This window comes from Trachinotus anak, unplaced genomic scaffold, assembly GCF_046630095.1.
Source record: "Trachinotus anak isolate AG129_WGS33_773 ecotype Australia unplaced genomic scaffold, CSIRO_AGI_Tana_v1 ptg000005l, whole genome shotgun sequence".
In the NCBI taxonomy this organism is placed as follows: Eukaryota; Metazoa; Chordata; class Actinopteri; order Carangiformes; family Carangidae; genus Trachinotus; species Trachinotus anak.
In genome coordinates this window covers 2,671,205-2,695,063 of record NW_027273856.1, presented here as the reverse complement: position 1 = coordinate 2,695,063, position 23,859 = coordinate 2,671,205, and the positions used below count along the sequence as shown (strand labels likewise).

The 23,859-nt window shown below is 40.3% G+C and overlaps 1 protein-coding gene across 3 annotated transcripts in view; it reads left to right on the top strand.

Annotated features, from left to right (window-relative positions):
- Nucleotides 1-23,859, top strand: part of pcxb (pyruvate carboxylase b) — a 283,342-nt gene that overhangs the window by 224,064 nt on the left and 35,419 nt on the right. For all 3 annotated transcript variants that reach the window (XM_071477747.1, XM_071477748.1, XM_071477749.1), the window contains exons 14-19: nt 684-773; nt 6,431-6,652; nt 12,979-13,135; nt 16,158-16,398; nt 17,916-18,083; nt 18,921-19,002. In XM_071477747.1, the coding sequence (XP_071333848.1) occupies nt 684-773; nt 6,431-6,652; nt 12,979-13,135; nt 16,158-16,398; nt 17,916-18,083; nt 18,921-19,002 (960 nt within the window). The remainder of the gene's footprint in view (nt 1-683; nt 774-6,430; nt 6,653-12,978; nt 13,136-16,157; nt 16,399-17,915; nt 18,084-18,920; nt 19,003-23,859) is intronic.

The following is a 23,859-nucleotide window of genomic DNA, read 5'->3' as shown; positions in this document are numbered from 1 at the left end:
TCTCTACAACAGAGCTGTGACTTCCATGATTGTTTCTGTGGCTTTCACAGTTTTCCACTCTGCTTTTAACCAGGAGGTAACACACTGCACATAACAGCTGAGCTCACCATGGTGATTTCAGACTGAAAAAGTGCTCTGAGCTAGTTTACATATGATTTTAAAATTCAAACCAGGGTTTTCAAACTGCTCTATGTACCACATTCAAAGATGGAAAATGACTCAGTTCTCAAGACCCAAAGGTGAAACATGGTATTGAAATTTAATATTTCTTTACATACTTGAAATTAAGGGACTATTGAATTATGAAAGGAGAGAGAGCCAGCCTACACACTGATGTGGATGGTATAAATAAAATCACTGTAGATTGACAGCATAACCAGGGTGAAGCTTGGGTCATCTCAGCCTTCTGCCGAGCCTTAGGTAAAAGCAGTGAAGGCCAAACGCTATATATTAAAAAAACAGAGAGACAGAAAAGTGGAATCTGATGTACTGAACACCTTTAACTCACAATGATAAGAGGACACGGATCTGTAAACATGAGACCATAATCCTTTGCAGCCTCTGGCCAGCTGTTGTATAACCCTCAATTATTTTTTTTCTTTTCTTTGTCACCTTCAGAGGATGTTACATATGTTACGGGACTGAATCTGACGTGTATTCTCTGTGTTTATACCTGTGTATAGGTCACGTGATGGTAAATGGACCAACCACGCCCATCCCGGTCAAGGCTAAGCCATCCTCCACTGACCCTGTCGTCCCTCCTGTCACCATGGGTATGTCAGCCAAAAACCAGACAAATACAATCAGACAAATAGAGTGCAATATTGACCCTGGCCCTCTATCACACATCATTCTGCTAACCCAAAAACCATATGTCAATAAGACCAGCAACTGATAAAAAAAAAAAAAAAAGTTGGGGGGGGGCAGTTCAATAACTTTAAATTGTTATTGAACTGTTACAGAATCATAACATCACAATGCATCATCGTTATTGCATTTATTACATTTGGACTAATTTAGCAAGGCGCTGTCACTGTGAGGGGTTAGGGGTTTCATTTCCCCAGGGGCACCGACGCTAAAAATGTAAACACTTGTGGATCCGTAGGGCACTTTGGATAAAAGCGCCCACTGAATGACAAATGAGCTGTCGAACTGTCTGATAGCTGTAGGCGGAAAGGCCTTCCTAAATGGCTCAGTTTAGCACTTGGGGAGGAAGAGGGTTTTGGCCCAGAGTGCTCTGCTGAGCTGTGAGTACAGCGGTAAGAGGCTGCAGCTCATTGTTTGTGAAGGCAGAAGTTCTTTACTTCTCACCCTGCTCTGCACCAGCACCCCTGGAGTCTCGCAGGAAAGGCCAACGGCCAAGCTGAGCTCTCTGATAAACTCATTGCGGCATTTAGGGTCTCAGGAGTTTTTCTCCCTGTACTAACTATAGTGTCTTAGTGAATTTTTAAAGGTTAAACAAAGGCTGGAATATTGATGAAATATGTATTTTAAAAGAATGATGAGATGTGATGTGTTTAAAAAAGCATAAAAAATCTAGGAAAAAAAGGGGGGGGGCTTATATGACTTGATGATGCCACAGTCTGTGTCTGTGGTCGTTTTGCAGAGATGCACTTTTTGTTCTTTTTCTCTACGCTCCCAGCTTTACTTTTGTTAGGGGTGCAGACTGGCATGAATTTATGCAGCCGCTCCTTTTGACAGCAACAAAATAGTCATCTGTATCAATCTGACATGTTTATCAGCACCCCGTTATGCCTCAGCACATACCACAGCATGCCCGGTAAACACGAATTTATAACAAAATAATGTGAATAATATGAATCATAATCAGGCATGGCTAATCAAATCTGACGTCTAAAAACCGTGCACAGTGGAACCGAATGGAATAGAATGGGCCAGAATAATTTGTGGTGTTTGTGTTTGTGAGTGTGTTTATCTGTGCTTACTCACCACTTGTCTACTTATGCAAATCTTGTGTTGAAAGCTATCATTGCCCACTCCTCTTGTCGCAGGAAAGCAAACACACACATGGAAATCACACACTTACAGTATGCACAAATTCTATAGGAGGACATGCTTTGTGTACATGCCCCCACTTACCTATAGTGAGCTGCTGATGAGGTAGTTGTATGCAGCACAGGCACGCACAGAGGCATACCTAAAGCCTAGTAATGAGATTTGTAATGTGCTTATATCCTTTCTTTCATTCAACGGAGGGATTGAGAGAAGAGAGGGATTAGGCCTGTATTATCACACTCTGTGGAGGGACGAATGGAGGGAGGGACAGGGGCATGGAGGGAGAAAGAGGTTATGAAAGGAGAACATAGAGGGTTTGGGCAGCGTATAATCCCTATATGTAGGTAAAATGGTCAGGTAGACATAGTGGCAGGAGCGAGGGAGCTATAGGTAGATAAATGATTGAGATAGAGTGGGATGTAGAGGATGGCGGCCAGAGTAGGAAGGGCTTTTACTGTGAACCAGCCAGAGAAGAGAGAAGAGCAAAGATCAGAATGACATTTTCACATCACAAAACATCACAGGATGAGGAGAAGAAGGAAGAATCAGAAGAAAATGTATTTTTGAGGAGTTCCCACCACACCAAGGAGAGAAGGGAGGAAAATAATTCCTCAAAGACAGGGCGAGGATGTCCTGATAGAACCTGTTAAGTACTCAAAAGCCATTATTTTCTAATTAGGATTTGTAGTCTGAAATGTCCCCTCTGAAGGCTGATGCCTGGTGGTTCATCGATGGTGTATAAGTACACCTTGTTCCAATTATTGTCTGGATTTATTTAATGGAGGACATCTAGAGGTTAATCACCAGATGCCTCAGAGCTAGCTTTAGGAAGAAGGACTAATAAAAATGACGGACTACACTACCCCTCCCAGTTGTGTGCTGTATTTTCATTCTTGGGATTTAAAAAGTAGAAGACTAGAACAATATGAACAATATGTAATGTCTGTACACAACCTTTTTTAGCAGATGAAGAATTGTATATACAAAATAAACACACATGGCCCATCTCTTTCTCTGTCTGTTTTGGATGCTTCCATTAGCTATCTTCACACAGAAAAAGCTGCTTTTGCACACCTTGAATTTTTTTTTCATACTTTTGTTTAGGTCCAAAACTTATTTTCGAGTAGCTTTAAAAAGGATTAATAAAAAGTCTTATATTTGGCTTTCTGAAACCTCAAGATACTTTTTTAGGTGTGTGTACACCAAAGTGACTTATTTCTCCTTTGTTCTTTCTCTAAAGACATTTCTCTCAGTTGTTTGTTTCACACCTCCTGTTAAGGCTATACGGATGGAAATATTCAGTTCTTGAACATTATCACCAGTCTGCGGTTTTTCACCAGGGTGTATTTTAGCATTTATACTTGAAGGCAAACCATAAATGAATGCAAATTTATATGAAATGCCTTGTTGTATATAAGAATAGAATATATTTTGTTGGCAGACAACAAGCTGTACATTTGTCATTTGAACACATTGACCTGATTTTCACTTGTACAGGTTTAACTGACATACTCTAAATAATGCACTCAGCAGCAGTCCCATCAGGATCTGTCAATGAAAAGGTTCCTAAACACAGATAGAAGATATTTAACAGTCTTCTTGGGAGGCAGATGTCAGCTCTGGACAGCGACAAGGCAAGCTGTCATTACTCTGAGATTGTCTCCTACACAAATAGCAAATAAAAAAGCACCTCTGAGCACAGTCACTCATTCTCTCTAGTCATCAGCTGGCATTGTGGGGCTGTGGGAGAAGAACGGCAGTGTGAGCAGAGGGCCAGACAGGTGAGGAATGTCAATGAAAGGGGTATGAATCGACATCAGCCTGGGAGACAGGGGAAAGACGTTGGGGCAAAGAAGCTGGGGAGTGGGAGTGAGCTGTTTTTCCAATGCAAAAGAATGGGTGTGTGTTTGTGTGTAAATGGGTCAGTTGCCAAGTACAACGACCGCGAGGGACTAGTATCTCTTTACTACTTTTTGTTTCTGCTCTTTTTGTTTCTGCTCTGTACAATGCGACACACACACACACACACAAATCCACTGACTATTTACTGTTACATGCCACTGTAGTCCCACTACAGATGCCCTCATTTCTCCCCTATTGTGTCGAGGCATGTGTTTCCTGATGAGTGGTGAAAACATAGAAGGCAAGTTTGTGAAGCTGCACGAGTGTGAGAATTGGAAGCACGGCTTTGAGTGTAAATGTAGTCTGTTTCAGTGAGCTCATTTTGTGTGTCTGTGTTTGCGTGTGTGGACAAATGTATCTATATCTGTGGGCGTGTGTGTGTGGGGGTGTGTGGGTGGGTGTGTGTGTGTGTGCGTGTGTGTGTGTGTGTGTGTGTGTGTGTCCGTGCGTAGAGTTCATCTGGCTCATGCTTGCCTTGGAGACAATTATGGCAGAGATCATTTGTTTTCAGGGATGAGGTACAACAACAAAAGGTCAAGAGCGAATATTCAACTATGCAGAAAGAGAGAGGGGGAGAAGGAGGGGAGGAGAAAGAGAGGGACGAAGGGCTGGAGGACAGCTAAGCAGGCAGATAGCACCTCGTTAACTAGACTAATTGATTGATTGTACACACCAGCAAAAATAGATCCCTATTCCGCTTCCAATATTTTAATGCCTCTGGTTGTGCTTGTGTTTAATTGTGGGGCACAGAGAGGAAAGAGAGAAGGATTAGGATAGAGGGCTGGTTATAGCAGCACACACACACACACACAGTGAGGTCTTTGAAATGCTTAACGTGTTTGTTTTGAGGACCACTCAGCTGTAATAAACTGAAAATGCCAGTATTTGTCTTGGGGATTTCATAGCAATTGTTCTTGTTCCTCCTTGTGGAGGCTTTTAGTGGTGGGATACACTTTGCTACTGTCTATGACATTACAGTCTTGAAGGCGAACCACAAAGGCTCATCTAACATGTCCAACCTTCTTCTCCCCTGGGGTCCTCAGGGACTGGAACAGCAAGGTTTCAGAAACACTTATAATGGCTCTTGCACCTTGTGATTTACCATCTAGTTTAAAGTTCATCTGTTAGCTTGCACTACTACTGTGTTATTTTTAGCCATGCTAGAGGCACGGCTCCATGGATGGCAATGTCAGTCCACCACTTTGGTCCTGACTGATCTCAACAGCTATTGCCATGAAATCATATACAGACATTTTCCAGAGGATGAATCTGACTTACGCCCTAGTAACATGGTGAGGTTTACATCTGTGGTTTTGAGTGAAATCTCTTAACAACTGTTTGATTTATTGGAGCATCGCAGTCGCTCACATGATAGTGTGTACCACATATCAAGACTGGTTCGAGTCCAACTCACGGCCGTTTGCTGCATGTCACCCCCCTGTCTTTCCTGCTTTTCATGTCTCTCTCTGTCTCACCACTGTCTCTGTCTGATAAAAATGTATTTATTTTAAAAATAAATGTTTTGGATTGCCATTAACCATTAACTCTGTTGGATATACAGACGTGGTTGGAGAGTTCTAATACTAATATTTTTCTGAATATACATAAACAAGAAACATATAATTTCAGTGTAATTCATATGGAGCTACCTCCACACTTTTGAAAACAGAATTAAACTTTTGATAGTAAAAGATGGGTGAAAAGTGCAATGATAGCCATCATAGAACCATTTGGCCTACTGCTGGAAACCAAGCTCAGTACCCTGGATTTCTTGTTTTACTAAACAATAGCTGCTTACTTTATTTAGAAAACCATGGCCATATGAGTCACTGTCTGCAGGAGCAATCCGGTTTCAATAATCAGTGGGTTGTGTGTTTAATAAACCTGCAGCTGAGCTTATATTCCTGTATTCTTTTATAGTCCATTTACTTGAGCTGAGGGTGATTGGAGCAGCACTGAGAGGAAACGGTGTCCACCTCATTAGCAGAAGTTATGACAACCACCAGACTTGTTAACAGCACAACTTAAGAGAGAATGCTGTGTAAATAACATCACTTTACCTGCTCGCCTGGTGTCTTGTTATAATGGTGGACATCATTTATCTTGGCCAGACACTTAAGCAGTGTCTAAAGCCAATACACTGCTTAAGATGGCATAAATAAAGGGCTACTCTCATATTTTGTCTGCTTATTAAAAAATAATAATAATAAATAAATAAATAACTTTTTTGCCCACAGTTGTAATATGAATTGTAATATAAAAGCCATATTTACAGTTTTTTTCCTTTCTGTTGGTATATCAATCCATTTTCTGTGACTGTATGAATTTATCATTATTAATGTCTGCACAATCTGTTGAGTGTGATGGAACATTTTAAAGTATTCCTCCAGCATCTGATATTGATTTCTCACTAACTGCCGTATCCCATGTATAACCACAAACCCATTTCCCTCTCATTACCCCTGCTGCTTTGTTCTCCACATTAACTTCTTTCTCCCTCTTTCACTAATAGGTGACCCTCCAGTGGGTTTCCGTGACATTCTGCTGCGTGATGGTCCTGAGGGATTCGCCAAGGCTGTCCGTGCCCATCAAGGTCTGTTGCTAATGGATACCACATTCAGGGATGCTCACCAGTCGCTCCTGGCAACCAGGGTTCGGACCCACGACCTCAAGAAAATCTCGCCATTCGTCAGCCACAACTTCAACAAACTTTTCAGCTTGGAGAACTGGGGAGGTGAGTTTTAGGGTGTTTAATTTTTAAACTTAACTTCCAGCTAAGTGACCATGTCTGTTGTTTATTGCTACACTCTTTGACCAATAGGAAGGCGTACCAGACTTTTGTTAAACATGGGATTAAAGTTATGGAACATTCATGGTTGAAAAAAAAACAAAAAACGTTGATTATTGGTTTCTAACAGGAACTGAACCATAGTCTGTTGTGTCAAAGTCCAACGGCCATCCCAACCTTTGGTTGGGGGTGATAGTAACCTGCTTGCACAGATGTTTAATTGATGTTAGTGATTGTACCGCTTTGTTTTTCTTTGTTTTAAGATGTGAAAATAATGTGCCATTGAAAATGCAAAGATGCATCTCATTCCTCCATCTGCCACAAGTCAGTCTTCAGCAAGTTCCCTCAATAGACAATGATTGTACCTTTTCATCTGCTCTTGAATGAATAGAGAAAATGACACATTACTGAAACTTCTTGAGGCATGAAAAGTCCAATACTGTTGCTGTATAATATGCAATTACTCTGAAATTGGCCAGAGAGTGAAAATACGTGCTTCGTGTTTGAACAGATGGCAACAAGACCAATTATCAACACTTCTTGATAATGTTCCTATGTGAAGTGCAGTTGCTATGAACTGGTTTCAAAGAGTAAATTCATTCTTCCCATTTGAACATTTGAACGCTTAGGACATGCACATTTGTGGAGGAGATATGCCCAGTGCACCTCTTGAGGGTGAAACATTTAATTTAATGCTCAATTATAGTAAACTACTGAGTGATTGTGCCTCTGTTACTTGGAGAGCTTTGAGTAGATCACAAGAGCAAATATAAGAACAAAACAACAAAGCCTAAAGTAAAAAGGGTTCAGTTTCAGTGAGTATGCCCATCGTTAAATGGTTGAACAAAGTGAGAAAAAGATGAAACCACAGGAGAGAGAGTCTCCAGTGAAACCTCTTCATGTTGTAAAGCCTCTCTGAGATTCATTTCCTCCTGGTAGCTGATGGTGGTGCACCAGTTGGTGGAAAAGCAATATATTTTATTACTCTGGCACTTTGAGCAGTCCTCACATTAAGCAACTGTCTACTTATCTCATGTTTCAATAGATAAAAAGGTTATAGCAAAAATAAATCATTGAGGAGATATTTCGATAAAAAGGGCTTAAACGGTTCCCAACTTCCATCTCCCAGTATATCGTGATGTTATTATGAGACTGACCAGAGAAAGATGATATGTAGTCAGCTCAGCTGTGTTTGAGCAGTTACATTTAAAGTAAATCTTTGAGGAGAGACTGAAAACTCTCAGTGAACTCAGTCCTTTACTCTTGAGGAAATTGCTGAATAGATACCAGAGGAGCCTCTCGTCCCTGTATGTCTCATTATACTGTGTGAGCCAGCTCTGAGAGAGGAAGGTTCTTTGATTAAGGCTCATAAATTTCTTTTTTTTTTTTTATTTCATTATCTAATATTTGAAGCCTTAAGAAGGTAAATCCACCATTTTGTAAAACCAGTCCATATTAAAATGTGTTCACCATCATTTATAATCATGCATAACACAACCAACTGATTTATTTCTGAGGATCCTACCACTCTGCAGCAGCCTCACTGGGTTTAAACACAGTCCAGTGGGGCCATCGTTTAGTCTCTCAAAAAGTGTGATAAATCTCCTTTTAAGAAATGAGAAGCTCACAGCACAGTGAGACATGTCCACATGTTTGACTGTTAAAAGAGCACAAACTGAGCTCCCTGCCAGGCTTTTCTAACCATTTCTCTTTTGGCTTCGTCTGTGAGGGAAACAGAAAGTGTGCAAAATAGTCCATAAAACCTGATAGAGAGCATGTTTTGAGACCATTTTATGGCTGAACATTAAAGATGTTAATTTACCAGGAGCTTCCTGTTTTCCAAACTGAGACTTATCATGGTTTTTGAAAGCCTAAGCCATTGGCCCATTGAAGTGTTTAAAAGCCAGAGTGAAGCAGCAGCAGTGGGGGAAGCCAGTTGATGGGGTTGTATTATGCTTCAATGGGAATGGTGATTTACAGGGGTTATAGTGGGCCGGAACGATTCAGAATGGCGTTCCGGCATCTTCGATTAATAAGTAAATAAATCTGATTGGCAGTTTCATATATTATAATGTCAAGCAAGTTAAATTACTACTTATTGCACATATTTGTCATTTGTGCCTAAAGAGAAAGCGAGAGAGATGAGCAGACAGACACACACAAAAATAGTAGAGATGTGCTTCCCTGCAGATCATTACACTAGGCCATGGTCCTTTTAACTTTGGTGCAGAAGAAGCGATATCCCACTTACATCATACATGTAAATTCAAGAGGTTTTTTTTTTTATCAAGATCCGCAGCTCTACATGATGAGGAAAGAGCAGAGGAGCAGAATCACTTTGACTGGCATGAAGAAATGCACTTCTCATGTGAACAGCCGGGCTACTGCTCGCACAAGTCAGATTGGCAATTGGTTGTACTGTAACAAATCCCAGTGGGCCGGTGGACCATCCAAAAATCCAGTACATTTATTCTACTGGCCCTGTGTGTTTCTTCACTGGCTCTCTCTTTGTGATCACTAGATAATCACAACCAAGTCCCCCCTCCCCAATCCAAGGGTTCCCCACCTCCAAAATCCCACTTTTAACCCCCGCTAAAAGATATACATTTAAAATGATTTGAGCTACAATGCTGAACATTTTCCTTTTCAGCAATTGATAGTAAGAGTAAATATTATATTGTCCTCACTTTCCCTCTTCCGGCTTCAACTGACTCTTTTTCAGTGTAACATATAATTATTCACAACTGAGCAGACAGCGTGGTTAATATTCTTAATTTCGGCATTTGATGCAGTAAAGGCTCTAAGTAAACACTGCGGAATAATCTGGTCTCTGAACCAAATCCAGTTATGATAAAATGGCAAAAGAAAAGTGAATACGCCTTTGAAACTCTCTCGTAATGCGCTAATGTTTGAATTGCAGTGGAAGTCGAGTTTTGAAATCTTCTGTCAATAAAAGCTCTTGAAGTTTCTGTCTTCATAAAGAAGTTACAGAAAGTGAATATATGCTTGTGTCGCTCCCATTTATGCAACGACAGCAAGAGAAAGTCATTAAAATCAGATGTAAAACAAGAATTGGAGAAGTTTAAACACTTCCTGACATGATTCTGTAATAGGCTGATATTATGAGCTGAGGAGCATAAGTTTCATTTGTCTTTCTCACTTAAGAAAAGTTGTGGAGAGCCTGTGAATCACTGAAGAGAAATGTAATGTTATTGGATCATCTTGAGGCGTCAGTACTTCCTGCATGATATGATTATGAGTTGGAACAAACAGAATGGGACTTTCTGATAATTATTTAAACACTTAAAGGCAGAATAAATTCCAGGAAGACAGATCCCCTGACACCTTTATGCATCTTCAATAGTTTGCAGTTTAATATTTTATGTGCATATTGATATTATTGATATTATACATAGCTGGAGGCAGGAGATGGTGTGTATATATATATATATATATATATATATATATATAATATATTTAAGTATAAACACCAAACAGCAAAGCATTTAGAGTCTTCTGACACACAGTATATTCTCTCTAGACAATAAAAGCTAATTCCATCAGAATCAGAATCAGGTTTATTGCCAAGTATGTTTTCACGTACAAGGAATTTTTTCTGGTGATTGGTGCAGAGTGCACCAAAACACCGAGGCAGCCATCTGCGGCGCCAGTTTCTGCTTGTCTTACACACAATATAAGCTGTCCAGGGTCCAAGGTATCCACACTTCTCTTCCCTGGTATGAGTCAGCCTCCAAAAACACTGGATCCCATGCTGCCCATAATGCAACTCAACTTTTTGTTTTCATTAAGATAGAACAGATAGCAAGGTTTTATTTTTGTTGTTGGTTTCTTTTAGAAAGATATTCATAGCTTTTTTTTAAGAATCATCTATTGGTTGTATTTATTTCTTCTTGTCTAACAGCATCCAATAGGCCTGTTTGCCTTTTAGTTTAGCTCATTGTCACTTGAAAGTGAATAACTTCATTTGACCCAAAACACCTGGTTTTATGTTGCCTTCCTCTGCCCTAACAAGCTGGGTCATAGCATAAAGCCGTAACAGTACTTGTCTGGATGTGTAAACTCCATGTAAACTCATTGGAGAGTCTCACTGATAAAAGAATGCTGTAACCTTTCACACTATATCCCAGGATGATGTGTGAATATCAGACAGTTTGCCTCATCAACTCAGATTTCAATGGTCAAAGTCTGCAGATTTGCCAGCTGCCAGCCCTGCTCTTGCCTCATATTGATTGTAACACAAATTAGACCACCACGCTGTAGTAAAAAGTTCAATTCTACCACACACTGTCCCATAGTGACAGCTTGTAACTGTACCTTTAATCAGTTTCTCATAAATCACTAAATGACCATTGGGAGGAATAACTACCATGCCTTTCTTTATAGGTCCCTATACAATGTGCTTTTATTACAAAGTGATCAGAGATAAAGAATATTATACCCAGCTGTGCTCAAATCACTTAGAACCAAAATAAATCACTAAAGGGAGATGACCACATGAGTATCGAACGAAGTTGCCCAGATACATTGTCCCAATGCAAGGATCTTTTTTTACACAGTGGTCTTAGATAGGGAATATTGCTTTCACATGTGTCAGCTGCTTAAAGGCAGAATGAATCATTGAAGAGATTAAGCCTCTGAAAACCCTTTGAGGATTAAGTCCCTTCCTGATATAGCGTTTCTCCCTACACCATACAAGATACAGTAACGTGAACTGGGTCACATAACGTATCTATAGGTTTACCCCATATCTCTTTCACTGTTGGCAAATTTATCAGATGGTAATGCCGCAGTTACTTAATTACTGTATGTGAGCATGCTGGTGTGTGCATGTTGCATGTTTGCATGGTTTAAGGAATGCAAGCTGTGTCTTGGCACAAGCTGTGGACACAAGCATGCGTGAAAGTCTGGACTATGCGAAGGCAAATCAGCAAACCAGAGTGAAGCAGTGGAATCACAGATGACATAAAAATTGATCTGGCAGGATAAACCGTCAGATACATCAGGGCTATAATTGCACATTTAAGCACAAATGCTGATAACTGCTGTGCGTGTGCTTATGTAACTCAACGATTGAAATTATAGAGATTAATCATTTTTATTCACCGTGGGCTTTCCTTTATGGCCTCAGGAGCATGGGATAGATGTTAACTTCATAGAACTTTTATTTCTCCACCAGGGGAGATTTGGATGTAGTAAAGAGTTTGCCAATATGAGATGTACAAACTGTTTTATGATTGAGTTTTGTGTAAAATGTATTCTTACCTAACATACGAACAGATGTTACAGGCCCACATACTCCCACAACACCTATTCCAGGAGACAGTTTGTTAAAAAAAAAAAGGTCATTTCTCTCTCTTCTGTCATTAAACATTAAACAGGGTGTTGGATTCATTGCTGGAGATTGTGTAAAAGGTTTGTTTCCTTCCCTCCATCTGATGTTCTTTAGCGCATCTTCATGGCGGATTGGACGCTGCCTGTTCTTATGAAAGGCAGGTGACAGCAGTGCCCGTGCCCAGTGTCCTGCATGTAGGACCAGCTGTCCGTCTTCATTTGTGTTATCAAATTATTGGAGTAAATTTTGCTGTCCCAGATGAATTCCTCACTCAGCACTCATGTGCAATGAAACATTAATACTAATGTTTCAGATCAGATAGCATTGCTTGCAGTAATTTCTGCTCTAAACCAGTAGTGTAAAAGATGCTGACATAGACTAAAATCCAAAACTGGGGTAAAAAAAAATTAAAAAATTGATAAGGGAGGTTTTTCCATGGCATCCCTGCTTCTCACAGAGTAAGGAGCACACACTTGTGCTTAGTATTCTCTCAGTGTCTAAATGTATGAGTGCTCAGAAAATGAAATTTAATGATGACAGTGTTGGATCAGCAAAAAAAAAAAAACAGTGGCGGCTTCAATATTTCTAGCTGATATGATAAACGGGTATGAGATTCACTAATCTACTCCCCCAGAAAGGGAAATGAGAGATTGCTATCTCTCTTTTTTTGCCCCTTCTGAAACATTTTAGGTTTTAAAGTGACTTTAAAATGAAATGATGAAGTCTTAGAATGAGAAAGTATCATCATTTATTTGAGCATCCATTAGTGTGTATTTTATGTGTCACATTTGTGTGTGTGGGTAATGTATGTGATAAGTCTGAAATATGAGTTTTTGAGTCTAAGATCAAAGCTAGGATGACAGATGAGATTTAAGATGACAGCTGAAATAAACTGCCACCCCTCTGTGTGTGTATTTAGGAGCTACCTTTGACGTGGCCATGCGCTTCCTGTCAGAGTGCCCATGGAAGAGACTCCAGGAGCTGAGAGCTTTGATCCCAAACGTCCCTTTCCAGATGCTGCTGAGAGGGGCCAACGCCGTGGGCTACACTAACTACCCTGACAACGCTGTTTTTAAGTGAGTCCCTCATACACACACACACACATTTTATCCTTCAATCAAATGTTTAAGAGCTAACAGCCATTATCACCCAGAGTCTCACATCTTTTGTATTTCTGTTCAAATACACGTCCTTAAACTTTGCTGAAAACATTTTTAGTGGATTGTTGAAAAACATGAGATTCTCTTGAAACCCGCTCTTCCTGCTTCATTGTCTGTCACTCTGATAGTATTTAGGAAATATCCCCTGACTGGTTTGTTTCCATGGGAACAACATGGGTGACCATGAACTCCATACATAATTTTGTATCTCTCTGTAAGCGGAGCCCAGCATTTTACATGATTGAAATTTCTTGCGATCCTTGAATAATTACAACACCACTAGGCAAAAACAATAGAAAGGCAATTATTCAGAACAAAACACTGCAGTAAAAAACACTGCAACACAGGATACAAGATTTTCTATAGAAAAGAGCTGAAGCAACAGCTTATCACACCTACTCCTTTTAAAACACACAACCTACTGGACATCAGAAGTAACAGAAAGCCCCATGTTATAATGGGCCTTTACCATCCTATTACCTAAAGCTTTAATAATCATATTTTTTTATTTTTTCCATCAACAAAGTTTGTAAATTTGTTCAGTGAACGTATTTTCGGTACCTCACTACAGCTGTTGCCTGAAGGTTGAGTTGGCTTTTTAATGAGGAGATTTTAGTTTTTGGCAGAATTTCTGCAAGAAGCCTGGTTGCTAAGATAAAGTATCCGTTATCCTTCATGTAGGATTATGTAAACTAAGTCTGTTGAATTTGTGTGTGTGAGTGCACGTCATGATCATAACGGCTGTTGTTGTTGTCGAGTGTTAAGTGCATATATATATTTTTTTTTCTTAACCCTTTTTTCTTGAACGTGCACTTTCCTATCAAGTCGTGTTATTCAATTCCATTTCATTTAGTCATTCTTAAAAGATGGATAAAATCACACATTAGTATTGTATCTACATATGTACAATACAAAAAAACACTATTTATCACAATGCCCAATCATTAATTTACCCCTGTAAATGACAGTAACAATCATTTTTATTTTGCCCTTATCCTTTCAGTCTTGAAACAAGCACATGCTTTTGTTTTGTTTTTGCATTTTGAGCAGTTTTTGGAAAACCTAACAAACAGAAAGTCCATATTCTTATCTGTTTCCAAAGCCTTCAACCACATATTGTGAGAATCCTCAGCAGATGGAGTTTCTCACTTGAGAACACAAGTTGCTTTAAGCTCCAATTTTAATCACTTTGAAAATAGTATATTTTTTCTCCGCCTGCTCTCTCCTGCATTGTATAAATAATGCTCTATATGTAACATGAAGTCTTCATACACAGCTGCTTTCTCTCCAAATATACCTAAATGGATATACTGTGTGCTATCCTCAAACACCACAACTGATACACACATTTAATCGGGTCAGTTTGGCTGATGTGTTCCTGTCGCCTCCTACCATGCTCACTGAGTTACATACATCTCACAAACATATGGTCGATTCACATATACACCAATAATGCATCTAGGGCCATAAATACTCCTGTGCCTTACACACATGCATACACACGCCCCGAACACTTTTCCAAATGGATTCACAAGCTACCGCTATAATGTGGATGACTCATGCATACTCGAGCACACACACCTGCAGTCAGTCCCACACACAAACACATACAATCACAATCACAAACACACACACACACACACACACACACACACACACACACACACACACACACACACACACATACACTGTGTAATTCCCCTCACCTGAATTAAATGAGTCGTGGCTTTATGAGTAATGCAGCTGTCCCCTTCTCACTCCTTCCCATTGAATCTCACAAACACACGCGTGTACGCACACACACACATGCATACACACAAACACACACCCCTCCCCAATCCTCCTCCCCTCCTGTTTTTTTTTTTGTTTTGTTTTTCCCCTCCTCTCCTCCCCCCTCTACGATTATAAAGTCATTATTTATCTCTACTCTTCTAACTCCCTGTTTTACGCCTCCATTCATCTCTTTGCATTACACACTCTTTCCCTCTTTTTAACTCCCTCTTTCTATCCTGACTGTTCTTCACCCCCCACCCCCCATACTCAGTCCCATAGGAGGGGTGCCATCGAAAATTTGCACAATTGTGATTAATGGCTTTGATCTGTTTGCACGGCTCTCTCTCTCCATCCTTCCTTCTCTCTGTCACTGTCTTGCCCTCAACATTTTTAGCACGGCAGCCTGCAGTCAAGTGGCCTAAGCATCTTCATTAACTAAATCAAATCAAAGTGTAATTTCATTTCATTTCATTGATTCAAAGTGCATTTCACAGGGTCACAGTACAGTACACTCTGCAGCAAGAAGGGTGTAACGTTTTAGAATATCTAAAACGACTGGAGGATTAAAAGGTTCGTATGACTGCTAACTAGATCTTCCCTTAAATTGAAGGCCACAATTTTCTTGACAAAAAATCTTCTGATTCACATGATGATCACACACATAGCGATCGCTTCAGCTATGACTCAGATATGTGGGACAGAACAGTGTGTTTGACTTGGTGCCAAAAACATCCACTAGACAGCACTTGTATGCATTGTAGTGCTAAATAAACACCGGACACACAGCCGTTGGACTGGTAATCCTCTCGTGGCAAAGCATTAAGTGTCTGTTTATTTGCCAAAACGAAAGCTCTCAGTGTGTATAAATATTGCATTCACAGCAACACAACTACAGTAAGCACTCACCACGGTTATGAAAAACATGATGAAGATACAAGGCTATAATAGGAAGGATCCACCACGTGCAGCTTGGATATAAACTCACTTATGAGTTTCTCTTCACTGTGAATGAAGAGAAACTCATAAGTGAGAGAGATTGTGTGATAATCTTGCAGTATACAGTAAGTCTTGACTGCCTCGCCAAGCTATTTCTGCCTCTCATATGAATGTTACTACTGTATAAGCTGCTGGCTAACATTATGCCCCCCGCACCCCACTCATCCAGGTTCTGCGAGGTGGCCAAGGAGAACGGCATGGACATCTTCCGTGTTTTCGACTCCCTGAACTACCTGCCAAATATGCTGCTGGGGATGGAGGCTGCTGGAGCAGCAGGTGGCGTAGTGGAGGCTGCCATCTCGTACACGGGCGACGTGTCTGACCCAATGAGGCAGAAGTACTCCCTGGAGTACTATGTGAAACTGGCAGATGAGCTTGTCAAAGCTGGGACGCACATCCTGTGTATCAAGGTGCGAAAATAAAAAATAGGATCTAGCATTTTCATTTAATGCCTTGAGAGCTGTTGACTGGTACTACAACAAACCAGATTTCCTTCCCTGTGATAAACTAAAGGGCACTAACTGTTTAGTTAGTGCCCTAAGTGTGTGACTTTATTCATATGTTTTTATGCTGCGTTAAATATGTTCAAATCTGACCACCTGTACAGCAACGACTACTATTACAACCTGCTACACTTCTGTTGCTACGACTGAAGTGACACAATGTTGGCTGATATTCAGCTAAATATAAAAGTAGATAAAATCAAGGTTTTCCAAAAACCAACTTCAGCACTGTACCACGGTGAAGTAAAACTTTTATTCACAAAAGCATTTCATTTAGCAACTTGATTCCTTGAAAAAACTCATGTTAACTGTTGAACACAGATCGCTTTTTTTTCTATTTGCTTCTGTTTAAATAACTTGTATACTAAATGAATAGACTGATAATGCTACATTAAATTAATTTCTTTATTCAAGCATGACAGAATATTTTCAAACGTGAAAATGATAAACTTACGCTCTACGACAGTGTGAACCACAACGCGCAGCTTATGAGGTTAACTTTTAAAAGAGGAAATTAGGATGCATTATAACTTCAAGGAGTGCAATGATCATCAAAGGAAGCACAACTAAACATCTAAGCTCTGTCTGGGAGCTTCTGTCAATATCAGTTAGGATTTATACATTAATTTTATACAAGATTCACACATTATTCATCTGTGAAACCCTCAACATTAGTCGGTGTTTTGTTGCTCTAATCAATAATTTCCAAGTGCATGTTTAATGATTTTCTTGAGTTCTAGGTGTGATTTTTCAACAGAAAAAGATAATCACACAGATGTCGCCTGGTATTGAATTAACAGAGCTAAATTCCTAAAAGACGAACAGTGACTTAAATCCAAGGTGGCATCAAATCAAGACACATTGATTATTCAGACAATTTCCCTCATCAATACCTCTTCTTTTCCAGTTCTGATCACTGCAAAGGATTTCAGTATTTGGAACATGTTCTCTCTGCCTCCATTGTTTTGGCAGTTTTTACTTGTTTGAATCCACTTACCAATTATCAGCAGTTTGTGCTGTGTTCCAGCTTTCATGAGCAGCCTCAGGCCAGTGTTGTGTGCACATTCTCCCTCTAATGAGGACTAAGACAGGTGGTTGAAATTAATCTTGTTTAACTTGGTCCAGGACGCCATATCCAAAATTTAGATGTGTTGCAGAAAGCCACTTAAATCACATGCATATTAAGGTCGGTTTGTGTTTCATCTTGTTTGAGTCCAGGAATTTAGTGTGAAGAGTTTAAAAAATCTAGGTGTGGATCTAAAATAATCTAAAAGAGAAGACGTGTGATATTAAGCTTAATGGAATCATTAGCAGATATTTGTTCAGTATATTGTGTCAAACGTCACAGAAAGTTTTTCACTTCATTCTTCAACCTTTTTTGCTACTGCCTCCTCATGTGTCCTCCTCTCTACCTGTCTCACCAGGACATGGCCGGCCTGCTGAAGCCAGAAGCCAGCAAGCTTCTGGTCAGCGCTCTGAGAGATCGTTTCCCAGATGTTCCCATCCATGTGCACACTCACGACACAGCGGGAGCTGGTGTCGCTGCCATGCTGGCCTGTGCCGAGGCTGGCGCTGACGTAGTTGACGTGGCTGTGAGTATTCATCTCTGCTGTCCGAATCCCTCATGTTAGCAAAGGTCAAGGTTGCTTCTCTTAAATCCTTATTCGTCACAAGACAATTTCATTTTTGTCATTTCTACTAACTCATGGAGGTTATTGAAAGTGAGAGCTTCCCATAACTTTAATTCAAATTTTACATCAGGGCCATGATACTGGAGGAAGCCTGCCATGTAATAAGTGCCAATCTCTCACAAACAGGTTACCATAGCAACATGAACAAACATGAATCTTCTAGCAGCTTCTGCAGTTTGCATCATGAAATGTCACTGAAACAATAGCTGAAGCCAGTAACATTTCCCTTACTGTGTTCACTGACGCATGCTGCCAGCATGGGCAGTTTCATTAAAACAATTGGCTGCTGTTTGCAGTGTTGGGCCATTCTGCTGCTCAGTTTCTTGTAACACTGTATGAAACAAACAACCAACTGTCCACCATGGATCAGACACACCCACTAAAAACATTAGTTTGTATTGATTCTACTGGTTTATGTAGTTAAACCGTGTCTTTTCTCTCTGCCGAGGAATAAAAGATTCATGCAGAGTAACAAACAAGAGGAGCACGCCGAGAAACACTTGAGAGGGTGTGGAAGACAGACAAGATAAAATTCCTCTACCTTTTGATGGGAATTTTTTCATAATATAACCATATACATATGCACACTTTTTAGAAATATACCCACATGATTTGCAGACTAATATACCATACCATGTTTGTAAAATTGATGCACTAAGGTGTGGACCCACATAATGCACTTTTACAATGATTAAGGCTTTTAGTCAAACAGTATTCATATTGATTGTCTCTCTCTAGGTCGACTCTATGGCTGGCATGACTTCTCAGCCCAGCATGGGAGCCATCGTGGCCTGCGCCAAGGGGACCAAGCTTGACACCGGTGAGTGGGCATTCGAACATCGCAAATTCTGAGAGTCTACTACTTTATACGAGGGAAAAATCAATCATCAGATCAACAAATGGAAGAGCACATCACTAATTATGGCCCTAAGTCAGAAAGACCTGCTCAGTGATAACATACACGGCCAATTATGAGAGGAAGATGGAAAACCAAAAGAGGCAGATCAAAAGAAAGGGAATGACAGAGTCAATAAAAACCGATGCTCTGTTAAACAAAACACTTTGATCCATGAAATGATGAATAGCTGTAAGAGTTACAAGTGGCAGATGAGAAGTTTCAGCATATATATAAAATTATTGATTGTAGAAGCAAATAAAGTGGTCTTGTTTTCATCACAGCATGTTAAAAATACTACTACTACTACTACTACCCTGAGCAAGGAGCAGTTGTTTCTGAAGCATTTGGGGCTTAAAGGCTTCTCCCAAAGGCGACCCTGAAATGGTTGCTGGTTTCTCATTTGTTCTCAAATCACGTTCTATGTGGTTGTACTGGAGAATGTCATAAGCCTCGTCTCTACATTCTGGACCACCGCTGCTTTATGCTGTCTTCTCAGGAGGTTGAACAATAAGTGGAAGGATGGATTTATAATGTGTGCATTCTCCTTTGGGTTTTTGTTGTCCACTTTATTCTGCTCAACATAATTTTCATGGACTGTGAAAACGCTGGAGCCCCTCCCTCGTCTGATAACTGACCGGGCTCACTGACCTCCACCTCCCACAGCGATGGATGCAATTTGGCAAATATGTTAAAGCTGCCACATGTAAAAGTACTTGAAGGAACATGAAACGGGCTAAAAGAATTAAAACTGATGTGGAGTTTGCTGCTTAGTTATGTAGAGTAATGCTATTGGGAAAACTGAGTCGACTCTACTAACTAGATCTGATAGCACATTTCCTTTACTTAGAACCACGAAGAGCCCTGTTAATTATGTTTACACTGCACAGGTCATGTACTGTCTGCTGTTATGGTGCATGATACTATTAACATAAATAGATTGTTACTGTATGGTGGCTGTTCATAGACAACTTGGTCCCACTCGTCTTCTGTTGTGATGATGTAGGTAGAGATGGTTTACTGCATCTGTGCATGAGAGCGACATTATGATCATGTGATCTTAAGGGATGATCTTGATGATGAGGATTTTAATTGTATGTAAAGCACTTTGTAAATTTTGTTTTTAGAAAATCGTAAAGTTATTATTATTATTATTAAGATAAAGCCCTCACTAATGCATGTCAATTACAGTTTGATATGCTGTAGTTTTATAATTAGCCCTGATGCTATGAATGCAAAAAAGTCTCTCGTGAAACTTTTGCCCACAGTTACTTTTCATTCTCTGCATGTTTATTGATGCATTCTCATAGATGCCATGTAAATAATAATAATAATAATAATAACATACAACAATTCTCCATCGTGGTCAAACCTCTGTGGAATTGAGCATGCTTTTGTTTGGCTGTGTTAGCAAGCTAACATGTGGTACTGTTTCAAAAATCATGGATGCTACCTGCAAATTGTACTATTTTGCATAAATCTCACAGTGCATGCTTTACTTTAGAAATTTTTTGTGTATCTTTTAGGAAATTTCCACCTTAAAAGATTTTAACTGTTTAAATAGTAACTTAATACCAGGTTAAGAGGCAGGGTTTGACTGTCCTCTCTACGTCAGAGGGTTTTTCTACACTCAACAGTGATGTCACAGTGAACTGACACTCCCTGGTGTACATCACTCCAGCAAGGTGAGACGTTAAAACGCTGGTCCAAAAAAAAAACCCAAGATTTTCAGCTGGTGTTCAGTAGCTTTTTAAAAATAAAAAAATAGGATGTATAAAAAATAATAATTATCATAAAAAAGCAATGCTACTTGTATTTCTGTGTCAGTACTGTTGTGCTTTGCTGCGCCTCATTTCCATAGATGAGCGGCCAAACATCCAACATCATGGCATACTAATAAGTCCAGTTCAGCTACAGTGGTGCAGTAAAGCAGAGATGACTGGAAACATCAGGTCTTAGTGTTGTTTGTCCCTCAGGGTCCTGAGTGCTAGACTCATTTTTTCTGTAGCAATATTTAACAATCATATGGGGAGAACTCTGAATAGGAAGTGATTTCTGTAATAGTCCATAAAGCAGCACAAGAACAGAGCCATTAAGTCATGCTGTTGTTGTGATGTGTGACTTGTGCTTTGAAAGGAAAACCTCCTACTTCACTGCTGCTCCCTCCATCTACACACTCAACCAACAGCTGAATGCAACAGGTTCACATCCATTCTGTGGAGCTGGTAAATATTGTGCTGGGAAAGGCAGGAGACATGACATATTACTGCATCAGGGTATCAGAGGGAGAGAAACTCTCCCATCCAGTTAAGTGACAGAATATCAATTTGTGAGCATACAGTACCCAGAAAAAAGGAGAGGGGGAGAGAAAGACAAGGTCGTTACTCAAGAGCAAGAGGTTTTCAAGTCTGTCAGTTTATTCATGGAATTTCAATTTGCTTCACTCGAGACTGAGAGTTGGATGCAGGATGTCTCCCACACACACTTACACACGCACACACATACACGTGCGCATACTTTATCCTGATGTGACCCTGGTACATGCATTATGCATACACATGCAGACAAACTCCTCCTCACTTCTAGATTCTTTTATACCTGTCACCTCCTGCTCATCTCTCCTTTTCATCACTTCCTGACTTTATGCTTTTCTCCCTTTCTATCTCCGTTTGCCCATCTCACTACATTTTGTAATCAAGTAGAGCACTTACTTGCACTACCTTCCTTACCGTCATGACCTTAGTCTGTTTACTGCTTTCCTTCTCCTCTTTCTCCTCCTCTGTTACAGAGCAGTGGCCAGTGCCGTGCTGCGAGCTGTACCTCCTCTATCTGCTGCCCTCTCCATACTCTCGTGCCTTTTCCTATCAGCCCTGCTTCTTTCACATTGTCTCTCCATCCTCCTCCTCCTTCCCTCCCTCTCACTGAGTGATAAAGTAATTAACAGCACTTAACATGCTCGTTTCACCCCCTCAAACTCTCTCTCTCTTCGCTCCCTTCCTTGCACTCCCTCAGTATCTTTCACAGTATCTCTTTGTCCTGAAGACTTGGCAAAAGCAAAGGTCACTGGTTAATTCATCTGTCTTTAAGCTGTCAGTGTATTTGTTCAGTGAGCCACACTACACACACACACACACACCCATGCATTTTGTCACTAAAACTGGTCATACATATTCACAAACACTTATGTAGCTGAATGATGAGACACATTAATGTGACCTTCGTGTTTATTTGACACAGCATTCAATGCCTCTTCCCATGTGCCATGCATGGATTTAACTGATGAGGAGCTGTTCAAGATGTAGCAGACATCAAATACCATGTGGAATACACACACACACACACACACACACACACACACACACACACACACACACACCGTAGATATTAGTGTTACTATTACTATATGTCAGTGCTCAAACCACAGACTCTCACAGCCACTGAGCACAAACAGAAAGGCTGCCGAAAAAACAGCTTCTTGTTCACCTCCCTGTCTCCATCTGAGCTCACTTTTCCCGTCTTTTCCCCCTGAATCTTCTCACACCTCATCTGTCTTCATCTATGCATCTTGCTCAGCCTTCATTATCTCATCAAGCACAAACTGCGCGTGTGTGGCTGTCTTTGTTTTGGTGTAGAAAAGGTATGCGACTTGATGAACGTGAATTTGTGTCTTTTTCTCTCTTGCAACAGAGAGTTTGCACTGCTAATGAGTTGCATATCGATGGCACTTTGTCACTGTCAAGCAGCATCCCAAATGACTGATCTGTGCATATGCATGTGCTTGGTATAAGTACACATGGTATAGTGGTGTGTATTCATAGACGGCACCAGTCAAAGATCTGGACACACAAAAGTGAATGGTAACCTATAGCTCAGAAAAAAACTGTGCTGTATAGACCTTCAGCTTGATTTTTCACACATTAGAAGCCACAACATTTACTTGCCATTAGCAGTCCTCCATATTTATAGTATACATTGTAAAAAGTCTTAGGTTAGCTGATCACATAGAACAGGCACAACGCAGTATTTGTGTGGCCAACTTTGCTGTTTGTCTGAGAAAGATGCTCCTGCCATCACTCCTTTACCAAGGTGCTTTTCTGATCATTTAAATTAGTCGATTCAGCTTTCACAAGACTTTCCAGCTCTCACAGGTGTGCTGTTTGGCTAATTAGACTTCTCCCCAGGAAAGTGGAGGCATGTGGAAATGTCTACAGCACAGCCACAACAGAGGTGAATGGTTTCAGTGAAATTCCCTGTCAGTCAGAGAGCTGCCACAGGCCCTCTTTTAAAGCATTTTCATTTCCCACCAATATTTAACAATCCATCACTGAGCCTCAATAACCTTGGGACGGCAGAGCAGAATGTAAGACATCCACAGTTTTGTATGGGCACAGAGCTCTTTGTGTTTTCAGCTTGGAGAATCTGTTTTGTTCACTAACTGAAAGCCATGAGTACATGATATGTGTGTATGAGACATTCAACTGGAGGTGGGTGAAGTTTGACCTGAGCTCACATTTGAATGAACAGAGTCTGCTGTCACAGTGAACATGCCGTCACTTCCCCTTGTAAATGGAGGCTGCGATTTCACAATAGAAGCATACATGAAAGCTACAAAAATGGTGTTCTCAAACAGAGAAGGAAATGGACCTAATTACTGGCTGACTTGGCAGGCAGCTGAATTTGAGGAGCAACAACATGCACATTAATTTCACATTAATTTCACACTAGCTCCATTTCCCTGCCAAGATCACAGTGGAAGCACACAAACACTTTTTGGAGTACGTA